General features: G+C 48.1%; 1 protein-coding gene across 1 annotated transcript in view; it reads right to left on the reverse strand.

Annotated features, from left to right (window-relative positions):
- Window positions 1–5568: 5568 nt before the first annotated feature.
- The window catches only part of LOC311307248 (calsyntenin-2-like), a gene marked incomplete at both ends in the record, with an annotated part of 328809 nt that continues 319377 nt past the window's right edge, over window positions 5569–15000 (reverse strand). The window contains 6 exons of the mRNA XM_084436045.1: window positions 5569–5748; window positions 6091–6275; window positions 8368–8491; window positions 8952–9097; window positions 9627–9797; window positions 14131–14342. Coding sequence (XP_084292171.1) covers window positions 5569–5748; window positions 6091–6275; window positions 8368–8491; window positions 8952–9097; window positions 9627–9797; window positions 14131–14342 — 1018 coding nt within the window. The remainder of the gene's footprint in view (window positions 5749–6090; window positions 6276–8367; window positions 8492–8951; window positions 9098–9626; window positions 9798–14130; window positions 14343–15000) is intronic.

Here is a 15000-nt window from a genome sequence, read left to right on the forward strand (position 1 = left end):
TCCTGTCCGGGTGTCGGTGTAGGTTATTTGCAGGGTGTCAGTGTGATTTTCACCGTCTCTATTTGTGGACCCTGCGCGTATGTCTCAGCACTAATCGGCAACATACTGCCATCTGGTGGTCAGCTACAGTAACTGCACTTCTTTCTATTTTCTACCGCTAGCAATGTAACATTGGGGCATTTATCTTTCTGTCCGTCTCTCTCTCTGTCTCTCTCTCTCTCTCTCTCTCTCTCTCTCACACACACACACACACACACACACATATGGGGCGGGGTGTGAACACAATAGCATAGTGCATGGCTTTTATGAGGGCACAGTGGCTGGCTTTATTGATGTCCTGAGCTATTGCAGGTTAACAACACTCACAGCCGAGCAGATGACACCCATATTAAAGTCTGACACGCTGTGCATGACACACACTCCATTACTTTTCCAATTCTTTCACAACCAATCACCAAACAGCCAGGTCAGTAATTAACCAATCAACTGACTCATAACTGGACCCCGAGCACCTCCAGCTCTCTCACAAACACAATTAACCCTCTCTGACCTGATACCACACACACACACACACACACTACTTATCACATACACCCTACCAATTAGATTATTTTTAACAGCGGCGATTATTTCTTGGCCAGTGCACATTTAGGAGTCTCTTAATTAGAATGACAAGATTACCAGCCCTGTGAGCGATGCGGAGTCGTGGTGCTACACGTGGCTACATTAGGTTAATGAGATGGAATTGTTTTATGGTGTGTAATGAGAGGGTCACCCCTGGACTCGTTAGCCCATGCTAATAAGTGCTTTGTTTCACAGTTGATTATGGAGGTATTTTTAGTGTTTGCTTTGGGCGTTATGCCATGACTAGAGACAGCAGTTGAAATGGTTTTATTTTTGTGTGTGAATAGGAGGACAGGGTTTTTAAAGTTGCTAATTAATACATCAGAAGCCACCCACACAGTTACATAAAAACGTAATTTCATACAGACTGAAGGGCAGACTCAGTATTAGAGATCAGCAGACTGATGTGCTCTATCTTCTGTCCCTTGCAAGTATGCCCCCGGGCGCTGCAGAAGGCCGCCTCCCTTCTGGTGCGAGCCTCTTTGGCAGTCCAGACATTGTGACTCAGGTGCCCCTGGCTGCTCCGCACATGCCTGGCCCAGCCCCGTCGTCAAGGCAACAGAGGGAGAGGGATCTCTCCAGCTGGGCGATGCACAGTCAGTCACCCCGTGGGCCTGGAAGGCTTGGTTGCCACGGAGATTCCTCAGGCACCTGGAGCAGTAATTGACCCCCGCATGCGTGTACAGCAGTATCGCTGGCCGCCACGCTCCTTGGGGCAAATCTGGCAGGTGGTGTTCCCCAGGGACGCATCCTCGGCCCGGTTGAATTTGGGCTGTTTCAACTTGCCCTAGTCCCTAGACTTTTTCCAGGATCTTCGTGTTGACGTGGGCGGTGAGGGGGTACCCTCGGGAGGCCCAGGCGCCACCAGGCAGTGGGGGAGTAGGGGGCCTTGCACTCGGAGCAGGCCTGGTCCTCTGAGGTCTGGATGGAGGTGGCCTTCTTGCGGATGCCGTCCAGGCACTGCTGGCAGAGACGAGGGCTGGAGGAAGAGCAGTGACTGCAGGCCAGGGTTGTGGCAAGCAGGGCAGAACAGGTGGACAGCCAGAGAGTGGGTCAGTCCGTCCAGCTCAGCTTTGGGCTGGGAGTTCTTAGGTCAATTGGGAGGGGATAACAGGCTGGTTTGGTGATAGGCGGGGAAGGGCTAGGTTAACGCTAACCCAAACAAGAGGCCACTAAGGCAAGTAGGTCTATCTGTGGGTCCACAGTATTACAGGACACGCCTATTACCTGATACACCCACTTCACAGAACCGTCCTACGCCAGCGTTATTAGACTTCCAGATTCGGAGAAAAACTCTGCAGTAATCCGTGACTTACATGTTACATTAAACCTCTTAACATTTGAACTCTGTCTCCATTTTTAACAGTGATGGTTAAATTAAAATATCAAAAAGCGAGTGGTTAAGATTAGGTTAAGGGTTGGGGAGAGCATTTGCCATGACCATGAGGCTGTGGCTCAGGAGGTAGAGCGGGTCATTCAGTGATCGCAGGGTTGTCGGTTCAAATCCCGGCTCGTCCGGTCCACATGTCGAAGTGTCCTTGGGCAAGACACTAGACCACAAATTGCTCCCAGTGAGCAGGCTAGCACCTTGTATGGCAGCTTCCGCCATTGGTTTATGAATGGGTGAATGAGAGAGGCCATTGTAAAGCACTTTGGATAAAAGCACTATATAAGTGCAGTCCATTTACCATCCATTTAACCTGACTGTCCATCGCCTCCGAAGCTCTGGCAGGCGTGGTGTCCGCTGCTACGCTCGCCAGCTCACCTACAGTATGATGAGCTGGCGGAAGCTAATATACTGTACAGCTTACTGATAGTCTTGTAAGGTACAATATTGGGTGTTGAGTATCGTTAAGACCATTAAACCATAGTTTGAGACTCAGATAAGGTAGGTAGGTATCTCATAGTAGGCAGTATTTAGGCCTCTGCCAATCTAATAGTTTTCTTAGGGTCTTCTTGCAATACTACAGGCTGTTAACATGGGTCATCCTCATACTAGTCTGGGAAGTTATCTCAGGCGGGGCTGTCGGGTAGTGAAGGGGGTGTGTTTTGTAGCAAAGTGGGCGTGTCATGTAGTCTGCGAGTCCGCAGATAGACCCTTCTATACATCACATGCATGGACGCCTCTTGCGGAGGTATTTTCTGCAGTCAGGTCCTCCCCTGTATTATTGTGACGTAGTTGACCACTGCAAATCCCATCTACAGGTGACGTATGACGTCAACGACATTGCCCACTGCAGGCGCCCGCCACTCCCAATTAACTTGTTACCGCTGACACAATACTTTGATTTGCTAGCAAGGCCTTGTGCTTTACCGTCTCCAAAACACATGCTTCCACATACTGTAGTATGCCCCTCTGGGGCAATAAAGGTTTCAATTCAATTAGTAGCATACTGTAGCCATTAAATGGAATGTTCAAAGGTATGGCTGCTGCTCATAGGCAGGTCAGGTCCTCTCTAAAGCACAGATGAGAGTAGGGCCTACACAGAAGCCTCAGTTTATCAGGACCACCAGTAGATGGAGACATCGGATTGGATATGTTCAAATCGAGCATGTGCTCTATAATCTGTAATAGATAATGACCCCCGTTTTTTTATGGTTTTCCATATGGCAGTGTTTAGATCTACTATTCAAAGAAATAAATATGTAAATATGTGAGGGGTTTAGAAAGGACTTTTTTGTGACCATAGGCCTACACACAGACATGCATGAAACATACATGAAACACACAAATGAAGGAGACGCACAGCTCGATTCTAAAACAAGTCTTTATTGGCCAATGTACAGAAAGTGCTGTCGTGACCATCCCAAGGAACTAGGAAAAACAGACCCAAAAAAAGTTGAGAAAAAAAAACAAACTAAAAAAAGGTTTTACACATTTTACAAGGTTCATATTTATTTCCTCCTGTTCTAAATCAAACATTGGGAGAACATTAGGAGGGGGGTTGATGCAAGTCCACCGGAAGTTGGAACAAGGGGGCAGGTGAAAGAGGGGTGACGTCACAAGAACAGGTGTCACAGCAGATGACGGGAACAACTTTAGAGAACTTTACAGGAACATGTATCTATACACAAAGTCTTAGAGAGATGAGTTCTCCCTGTTAGAGCTGTGGAAGAGAGAGAGAGAGAGAGAGAGAGAGAGAGAGGGAAGGCTTCTGGTGCCTTTAAGCACAACCTATGACCTCTGGGTGGCACAGAGACAAGACACAGGGCCCCCCCACTGAGAATAGACTCCTCCCTTCTCCTACGCTCCTCCAGGTTAGCTCTGATCTCAGATGTCTGGGTAGTTAAAAGCATGTGCTTCTCTACACAGCTGGTACCAATCCAGTCATGTCAGAACGTTGATCTTCCAGGGAAGGGAGGGAGGAAGGAACAGTGCATCTTTACAGAATATCAATGAGGCCCAGCACTCCAGTGGTCTATGGGAAGAACATTTAGCACAGAGAGCATGGGACTGTGTATCCACTAGAAAAGACAACTGCCCATCGTTTCGGCCAGCGGATGTTGTGGAACTGACCACAAGGACCACCTTTCCATGATAATTTCCTACAGAAATGTGTTCCCCTTACGTTTGAGCCCTCTCGTTTTCTGGTTAAATGTTGTTCTGTAGAGAAAGCACAGACAATTGGGTCCAATTGGAATGATCTGGAACCTGAAATACAGACTGGATGTTTGGTGAGTATGTACAGAATAGCAGAGGCGGGCTTCACTGTGCGTACATACAGATGGAGAGTGGGAGGGGCTTGCTGGGTTTAGGGTGGGGTGACCTAACGTTACTCTAGCCACTATTTACAGGTTAAGAGGAGCGTATAAAAATGTACAAGGATTCTCCTCCATCGTAGTGTGTGTGTCCAAAAAACAGAACCAGAAAGAGTTATTGACCTGCACCAGGTAGGAATGACGCCCAATCAATCAAAACAAAAAGCTTATTCTTTTTCAGTTCCATTGAATCACACTCAATTTTGTTAAAATCACCTGGACTTCATCATCCAGGCTTTAAGCAGTGATAAAATAAAATGTATTCCATTGTGATAAACCAAAAATATTTCAGGTATTAAAATACAGCAAATTAATCTGATAAATTATTTTAGTATAGACTATTTTCAATTTGCATGGGTTTTGATACATCTGACATAATGTAAGATATAAACATAGTATATGTTTACACCATTCTGAATTAATGTCATCTTATAGGCCAATGGGAGTTACATCACTGCCAAAAGACCACAGGGGCCAGCAATTCTGAATTTTCATACCTGAAGACGCAGGTGGAAAACATATTTGACAAGCAAATTTCAGCAGTATATTTTCACATTTAGTAGCTTCATTTCCTCACAGTCTCAGTATAAAAGGATAGGTGGAGCTGCCAGGGCTAAGACTAAGTCATTGTGGGGCTGACAAGCAGGCCGAGTACCTTGCTGATAGTACTCAAGACTGCTGGGGTGGTATCAGGTTATATTACTATTGAGCATTGTATTTTGAACACCAGATACTAAAAGAAAGGGCAAAGAGTCTTCTGAATGGTGTACAGGCTGGAGTCTTGATGTGTGTGTGTGTGTGTGTGTGTGTGTGTGTGTGTGTGTGTGTGTGTTGTGCCCACATGTGTGAAATATGCGCGCATACTGTATGTGTGAGTGTGTGTTTGGGGAATACCATTAAACATTTTATTTTGTTTGAGGCTGTTCTTTTCTCATTCTCACCAGTAGATGGTGATATGACCTCATTTTAAAGCCACAATTGAGTCTTCTATCATCATCATCATCAATTGAGTCTTCTAGATTTTTGAATTTAATGAAGGGTTCTGTGTGTGTGTGCGTGCGCGTGTGTGTGCATGCATGTGTGTGCATGCATGCGTATGTGTGTGTGTGTGTGTGTGTGTGTGTGTGTATGTGTATGTGTGTGTGTGTGTGTGCGTGCGTGCGCGTGGATGTCTATTTAGCAAGTTTATGTAGATTTCTCCCAGCTCAGCAGGCCCCTCTTGCTGCCCTGTTGCACCCTGGTAACTTGGACATCCTCCTCCTCCTCCTCCTCGCTGTCATCGGACTCTGCGCTGGTGATATCGTCCTCCTCCTCCTCCTCTTCCTCGCTAGCCTCCTCCTCTGGGGCGTGGGGCTCCTCGAGGTTCTGTGGCACGGAGGAGAGAGGGGGCTAGGAGGTGAGGAGACTAGTGATCCCTGAACACAGTGAGCTTATGTATTCCTGTCTCCTCATGCCTGCTGCCGCGCCCTGACTTACATCTCAAAAGGAGTCTCTTACCCTCTTCTTCTCACTCAAATAACGTCTCACTCAAATCCTCAGAGGCCTGTCTCAGTCTTCCCTTCCCTTCTCTCTCTCACTCTATATTTATCTTGTAGCCACCATCTCTTCTCTCTCCCTCCTTACATCCCCTTCTCTCTGCCTCCCTCCCTCCACCCCTGCCCCCTCTCATGTCCTCCATCCCCACCCCCCCACCCTCCTCTCTCTCACCTCCATGGGGTTGACGGTGATAGTGAGTGCAGAGTCGTCCCAGTCCAGGTCTCCCTCCTTGGCTGTGTCGGAGGCCTTGACATCCTGCTGGTGGGTCAGGTGGATGCGGTAGATGCCCAGCACCACCACCACCACCAGGGCGGCGATACACATGACTATCACCACCGTGGCCGCACTGGGGACACCTGGGGGGTTGGAGGGTGATCAGATGGAGGAGAAAGATATTGGGCAACCCTGCTTCTACAACTGCTCAAGTTATGAATAAACAATCAACTGTAGAAAGTGGATAGTGAGTTGTGAGTGGATAGATTGTTTTATGTCTTTTATGGTGAATCTAAAAGCATGCATAAAATGTTATTATGCAAATAATAATGTATTTGCATAAATATGTTTGTATGAATCTCATTATGTATGCAATTGCACAGAGTCTGCAACAATACTATACAACAATAGAATCTCTGTCGTTTTCCATGTAAAAAAACCTTGGAAGTGGGAGAACGCAAACTCATGGATGCACGCACGTGCACACACACACACACACAAAGAGAGCTCTTCTCTTGATCATTTTCGATCATTTTCTGTATGTCCCATGAGCTTTGATCTAGCCTCCGAACACCGTCAAGCCTCTGAAACAGCCATTTATGTGTGAATGTGTATGTATGTGTGTCTGTGGTGAAGGAATCTTTAGTAGATAATTGATGTATCCTGCATGTGTGTGTGTGTGTGAGAGAGAGAGAGAGAGAGAGAGAAACATTTTCAGTCCAAATCGAAGCCTTCTGATCTCTCTTCAAGAGAGACCTCGCAGACTGCATTTATTATGCTCTCTCTCTCTCTTTCTCTCTCTCTCTTTCTCTCTCTCTCTCTCTCTCTCTCACACACACAAACACACACACACACACATACACACACACATACACACCATGCAAACATAGCTCTCTCAACAGAACACCACTGATATCAAGCAGCTTTTCCCGGCAGATAAGACGTCACGGTCAAATTCTTTTCATATGATTCTCACAGATCCTCCTCTGTAGTTCTCCTGTCTCACTAGTGGACATGCGCCACATCTCTCCCACAGACCCCTTCACTGACGCTGTGGACCGCTCTCTATTTCTCTCTCCCTCTGTCACACACACACACACACACCACAGAGTCTGCTGCAACCTCTAAGAGCAGTGACCGCAGGGGTCTCCAGGGCCCTGGGTCGATCAATCATGGTATTAAGGTGGGTAAGTAATTGGTACTGTAGTTGATGTGTAACATTAAGAGACGTTTGGCCCATTTCCACCCCTTAGACTAGCAGTAGAGAAAAGGTCTAACCAATCGGCGCCATTGTAGCCCTTTTCCACCAAGAGGGAACCGGTTCGGTGCCGGTTCACGAACCTAATTTTGAACGGTTCCGAGCATTTTGACCAAAAATAAATGAGTTCAGGAACCCAAAAGTTTGTTCTGAACCGGCACCAAAAAATAGTTTTTTCAGCGCAGACCGTGACGATATCGTGGGCGTGGTCTATCGATAACTATAAACAACTGTGCTTTACTCCATAAGAGTGGTAATCGACCGCTTCAGCTATGTGTAAATGTGCACCAGGAAGGCTCCCAAGTGTGAATCTCTCTATGCTAAGTGACAACTATCTGAATCACCAGCCATCAAACTGACTTCATACAAATTATAATTGACAATCCCTAAAACAATAGTGTGATTACGACCTACTATATTTATAATGAAGTAGACTATGCAAGCGTGACACACCACCTAAACAACTTTACACATGCCTATATCTCCAGGCTGCTGACGTATAACGGATTCCGCTCAAAACTGGTCGAAACGCGGGCCCGTTCCCTACAGTGGATAGAGGGAAGAAGGAGAAGGTTCCAAGAATTCTGAAACGAATCGGTTCACGAACCAGAGTTACTTTGGTGGAAAAGGGCTATGTGAGAGTTCCCAGCTACAGCTTGTCTTGCAAGTTTGTAATGTGATTGTCTATGTTTTTTTCTTCTGCAGGTTCAGAGCTGAGCGTAAAGACAAATCTTGTTGAATTCAGTGGTATCCAGGGCAGAGCTATTCTCTGCTAGCAGGGGTGACTTCAGCCCCTGGAATGTGCACCCATCTGCTGATTGGGTGACACTTCTGACACACCCGCTAAACGAGAGAAAACCTACCTCAAAGCCAATTGCACACCGTTTCGCGGAAATATGTCGCTCAACCCGTAGCAAAACGGTGCACCCCGTTTTCAGATTGAACTCACCCCGGCTCTTCGGTACCGGCTGGCTCACCTGAATTGTGTGAGGGGTAGAGGTTATGGACCATGGACGGACGATGGGCCACTTGTGTGTACTGAGGCAGGGCCATCATGTGATTGACATGCTCCCCAGCCTCTGAGCTGTGGAGGACGCTGACCTGGGAGGAGAACACAGATCAAAGGCATGAAGACATGAAGAATTTAGCTTGCTGTCTTTGAAAACGAGAGTTTATGGTGTACTTGAGGGATATTGTCTATGCAGCTATGGATCCCACTGAGTGTGTTAGCGGCGACGGGCTTTATCTCGAGAGTGCACCGTTTGATGAAACTTTGATATTGGCCGTTGTCTACTGTATGATCGTAAATAACCTTGTAACATGGCATATAATGCTAAATTCCTAACCTGTCCTTTAACCGTACTTAAACCTATCCTTAAGTATGTACAGAGACCATTTCTGCAGTAGGCTAAACACCACATAGGCTATGGTTTAGAAAGTTTTTTCAAGCAAGGTCAAGGTCAAGCAAAAGGTTAATATCAACATAATATATTTCCACAAAGCATGAAGCACAGAGCATGAAGGTGTTGAGAAACATTATGCTCCCCTCGCGACGACTGACCTCCAGGTTGAACTCGTTGCTGGTGTAGCGCCCGTTGAGTTCGGAGCAGGTGAGGCGGAACTTCCTGTCACTGATCTGGGCGGGGCGCCAGTTGTGATAGTGCACCTGTCTGATCACCTGCTCGTAATTAGACATGGAGTCCACACCTGGGGGGCGGGGGTAGAGAGTAGAGACAGTCACTATGGTTACCAGGCTCAAGGAAGACAAATGCAAGCCTGAAGGAGAGTCATTGCTATGGTTACTGTCTGTGCTCGCAGGTATCGGAGAACGAGGACGGCTGTTCAGTGAAAGAATGAGGTCCAGAGGTCAAGGCGCCGACGGTTTTACATAATGACCCGAACGATACCGTGCGTTTGTAAGAGAGTTATCCGAGGCTAGGCCGTGAATAGATAACAGTAGAGGAATAGAACCGTAGAGGAATAAACAGACTTGGCTGCCAACTCTGTGACTTTCGTTGAGTGTGTGTGGGAAGCGAACGTAGACAGATGCGCCGGATCTGAAGCGTGGGGCAGATGTCAGAGGCAGGTGGTTACCGCGGTAACCTACAGCAAATGGCCACGCGGGAGATGGAGCCAGGGAGGGGTCAGTGCTTGTTACCGCCGTAACAAATCACAGGCGGACAAGCCAGGGGGGAGTTGGGGAGAGGTCAGTGTGGGGCGGTTGATGGTAACCTACCGTAGATGGACATTCCGGAGGTGGAGTTGGTGGCGTCCAGGTGTTTGCCCAGAAGGGCACTACGAGGCAGCTGCATGCTCTCCTGCTCTGACCTCAACTCCTCACCCAGCACCAGGATGTCACAGTAGTCCAGGTTATGGATGATCTCCTCCAGGACTCCTGCCCTGTGAGCTGCACACACACACACACACACACACGCACACGCACACACGCACACAATACATAAGTATGAATACAGTATATAAAGTATAAGCTCACTAGGTTATACACACAGACACGCTTGCACACGCATACACGCACGCACATGTGCACACACACACACACACACACACACACACACACACACACACAATACATAAGTATAGATAATACAGCACACACCCAGAAGCTTCCACACATTTGAACAATTTAGGTCCATGTAGAGAAAAACACAAATCTCCCACTAACACACACCCTGCTCTCTGAACATCTCCCACTAACACACACCCTGCTGTCTGAACATACCCCACTAACACACACCCTGCTCTCTGAACACCTCCCACTAACACACACCCTGCTCTCTGAACATCTCCCACTAACACACACCCTGCTCTCTGAACATCTCCCACTAACACACACCCTGCTCTCTGAACATCTCCCACTAACACACACCCTGCTCTCTGAACATCTCCCACTAACACACACCCTGCTCTCTGAACATCTCCCACTAACACACACCCTGCTGTCTGAACATCTCCCACTAACACACACCCTGCTCTCTGAACATCTCCCATTAACACACACCCTGCTCTCTGAACATCTCCCACTAACACACACCCTGCTCTCTGAACATCTCCCACTAACACACACCCTGCTCTCTGAACATCTCCCACTAACACACACCCTGCTGTCTGAACATCTCCCACTAACACACACCCTGCTCTCTGAACATCTCCCACTAACACACACCCTGCTCTCTGAACATCTCCCACTAACACACACCCTGCTCTCTGAACACCTCCCACTAACACACACCCTGCTCTCTGAACATACCCCACTTACACACACCCTGCTGTCTGAACATACCCCACTAACACACACCCTGCTGTCTGAACACCTCCCACTAACACACACCCTGCTGTCTGAACATACCCCACTAACACACACCCTAGCAACTCGCGCTGCCGATAAGCACCAGCCACATTGTGTCTGTCTCCTCCCCTGGGATGGGGCCTGCCGTGCCTCTAAAGAGGTTCCCTAAGGAGGGGGGTCCTCCCAGAGAGGCTGCCAGCCCTCCCCTGGGAGGCTACCAGGAGGAGACTAGCCTGATCTGAGATCTGCTGTTAGCAAGGGACTGCTCCGGACATCCATCTGGGCCTGGCACTCCCCAGAGAGCGGGAGAGAGAGAATGAGGGGGATGGAAGTGTCAACTGTCAACGCGGCAACTGCCAACGCGACATGCCCGAATGAAAAACTAAAGACCAGACTACACCTGTCATATTTACAGTAGCAGCGTCTGTAAAATGCATGGGATGATATTAGCCTTTTCATTCAGTGAACGCTGTATCCGGAGAAGGGCACACAGTTCCCTCATCGGGGATTGGAAAGACAGCACTCTTGCTTTGTAAAATAATGAATACCATTATTATAAATGATACAAATATTGTAGTATTGCAATCCTACAATGTTATGCAATTGTAGATATGGCCGTAAACACAATCACAAATCATTTTAATAAACATCGCACAAATAGTCCGTAGCCTACTTAAGACTGCTCTTCCGTGTTCGTAGATTCTGTTCTTAGTTCCCACCTGTGAAAACATTGGTGAATGCCAGAATCTTCTTGGAAACGGTGTAAGTGGAATTTAAGAAGAAATGCTTCCTAAGAAATTCTTAACTTCGTTCGTGAATGAGGCCCAATGAGAGACAGAGAGAAACAGTTAATGGCGGGAGCCGGCGGTGGCGCCGGCGGTCTAATGTGGGGTGTTCCGGTGCAGCTGCCCACCGGGGACCAGAGTACGAGCCCTGGTTGGCAGTGAGGGAGTGGCCTATTGGGGCGCCGCTCCCCGAGGGTTGTCAGCTGAATCTCTGTCCGAGGGTTCGAGGTTCACTGGCTTGAGAGAGTCAGATAGCTGGCTATCTCTTCTGGATTGCTGGCCGCCGCCGGATTGTAAACAGCCCTCCACAGCAACAAAGGACTATTTGACAATAGGTCAGGTATGATTGGCCACCAAATTGGGTGAAATAATAAAAATAAAAAAAACAGTTATGGGATTGGAGGAGGAAGGGAAAAGAAAATGATGTAACAGTAGTGGACAGCCAGAGAGGGAAGGACTAACACGGGTGGAGAAGACTCAGAAAGGCAGACAAAAAGACTGAAGGATGGAGGTTTCTCTGGAGGAGGAGAGGATGAAGAGAGAGACGGAGAAGAGAGGAGGAGAGAGGAGGAGAGGATGAAGAGAGACACGGAGAAGAGAGGAGGAGAGGATGAAGAGAGACGGAGAAGAGAGGAGGAGAGGATGAAGAGAGAGACGGAGAAGAGAGGAGGAGAGGATGAAGAGAGAGATGGAGAAGAGAGAACAGGGAGGGAGGGCAAGGACTTGATTAATGACTTCAGTGGAGTCTTCTTGCACCACCACCATGGAACACGATTAGTCCTAATCCTTGAGTCTTTGACAGAACCCAAAATCTCCTCATTATGGAACTTCATCAAGTCCTCTCCTATACACACACACGCACACACACACACACACACACACACACACACACACACACACACACACACACACACACACACACACATGCATCCCCCCCCCCCCCCCCCACACACACACAGGCTAATCTCAACCCTCCAGCTGTGGTCTCTATTTCACCAAGAGAAAGAGAGAAGCTGGCTTCTGAAAGCGATGCTGTCCCCCCCCCTCCCTCCTCATCCATCCCTCCATCCCTCTGCCTCACAATAGAGAGAGAGAAAAAACCTTGTTCTGCTCCATAATTATGCTCAAGCGAGCCACCGAGTTGAGCCCCGCTGTTCGCCGCTGCATGGTTGCAGTCTTGCTCCGACCAGGACTAAAACACGGATTTAAATGTCATTTCCAATTGCGGTCGGGCCAGGCAGGAGGCCTGTGCAGTCATTTGTCTCGGAGGCAGAAGACTTAGTCAGCACAAGGTATGAGGCTTCAGAGATAGCCCTATACTGCCAGCGTTCCTGAGGCTGGTGGCCCCATATTCTGAGTAAACTACATTACATCTTACACAGCAGCATGGAGGATGTCCAATAGGTTAAGGCGCCGTGAACTTTTCAGGGGAGCCTGGGGGGACGCTTGGAAAGCTCCTCTACACACACGCGCACAGACAAATGTGCATGCCAACTTGTGCATGCCGCACACAAATGCAAACTGGAACATGAACACACACACACACACACTCACACACACACACACACACACACACACACACACACAAACACCTGTAGGCAAAGATAACACATGTACAAACACACACATGCACATACAGTACACACGCAAACACTCAGGAGAAATAACACATCATACTCGAACAGATGGACAGCTTGAAAATTCAGCTTTGGCTGTAAACCAGTCTCCTGAGGCCCTGTGAAAAGTGAAGCTAAAGACCCACAGATAGGAACGTTATCTATCCCTGAGGGAACATTCTAGAAACGCCAGAAGCCTGTAAGGGATGGAATATTGAGACAGCAGGTGGCTCACTGTTGGATACAGGGACTTTGAATTCATGAATGTATGAACAGAATTATCAATATGGGAGAACTCTTCAATGATTCATTGATGTGCGAATTACATTTTTGGTTTGGAATCAAAGAGTGCAGAGAGGAGAAATAAGGAGCTATAAAGCATTTCATGCATTTTCACAGCAATGTCGTGTTCTCCATCTGTCTGTGACATGCCTTAAGGAGTGTTCAGCTGGGTGACAGGGCATGGCCGTTAACAATTCCAGTGCATTACCAAATAACACTAAGATATTCATCTGAACATGATTCTGATTACAAAATGTGTTCCTGTGAGTGGACGTGCGGTCCTGTAAGTGTTTGCAAAAACGTGCAGTCCTCAACACGTGAAAGACCAACGTGTCAGTAGTCAGCAGGCTGCTATGTGCTCCATGAATGGTTATGCACTGTTCTGTGGACTCTCTATGGGGCTACAGCATGCCATACAATGTGATGTTGAGGGGCACCTCATGGTCTGTCTACCCAAAACGCTGGGTTATATAACTACTCAACTGCTGGGTTAGAGCAGCATAGTCTATGAACAACCCAGCACAGCAGCTATTGTATTATTAAATACTATTTTTTATCTTTCGTAACAATTATGGTTAATAGGCTATTTTTAATCATTTTTATGATCTCGTGACCCGCCCATCCCCATCTGGCGACCGCCACTTTGGGAAGGGGAACCACTGCTGTGGACTGTCGATACGGCCCCTCAAATGGCCGTGTGACCCAGCAGGGTCTCCTCGGCGGCTCCCGCCACGGGGAACGGTCCTGTACCTGTGCGCTGAGTGTTGGCGTCCCCCTTGGTGACGGTGCTGATGATGTGCAGGTCCTGGAACAGGGCCAGGCCGCCGCCCCCCCGCAGGTCCGAGGCCGGCCTGGTCAGCCGCTCCGCCCCGGCGATGGTGATCCGGGGCTCGCTGGGCTGCAGCACCATCACCACCGCCTCGATGTCCGGGATGGAGATACACGTGTCTTCCCCGAAACACCTGACACACACACACACAGGAGTTAAGAACTGGGGGTGGAAAGCAAGGGTTGTGTTGATAAAGTGTGTGTGGGAAGGGGGGGGGGGGGGTTGAGAGGAGGATATTTAGTCTTTGTTTGTTTCTGTGTGCGCGTGTGTGTGTGTGTGTGTGTGTGTGTGTGTGTGTGTGTGTGTGTGTGTGTGTGTGTGAGAGAGCGATAATGGGAGAATGTGTGTCCTCATAGTTATTGTGAACATTGAATAGGCCTCGAATTGGGAATTGGCAGCTGACTGTGAAATCACAGCAGTGAAAGCCTCCAGCACCATACCGACAGCTCTACAGATCAGACATGGATATGCACCAGCGACTTGGCACACACACACACACACACACACACACACACACACACACACACACAGCGTGAACAATGCAGATTTGACATCAATCAGTGGGTAAACAAAAGCAGCCTGGCAGAACAGGGAGTCGGAGATGGAGACCGAGGGTGACAAGGTAGCTGTGAAAGCTAGAGACCAGAGGGTGTTTTCTGCATTTAACCAGCATCTCTTAAGAAGACAAACATATGTAAGTGGGAGAAATATATCTGTAGGTGGGAGAGTAGGCCTATATATATATATAGGCTAGTGACAGCCTTTTATCCACCCAGCTCTGCGAGCAGTAC

The sequence above is a fragment of the Borostomias antarcticus genome, assembly GCF_949987555.1.
Source record: "Borostomias antarcticus genome assembly, chromosome: 1".
In the NCBI taxonomy this organism is placed as follows: domain Eukaryota; kingdom Metazoa; phylum Chordata; class Actinopteri; order Stomiiformes; family Stomiidae; genus Borostomias; species Borostomias antarcticus.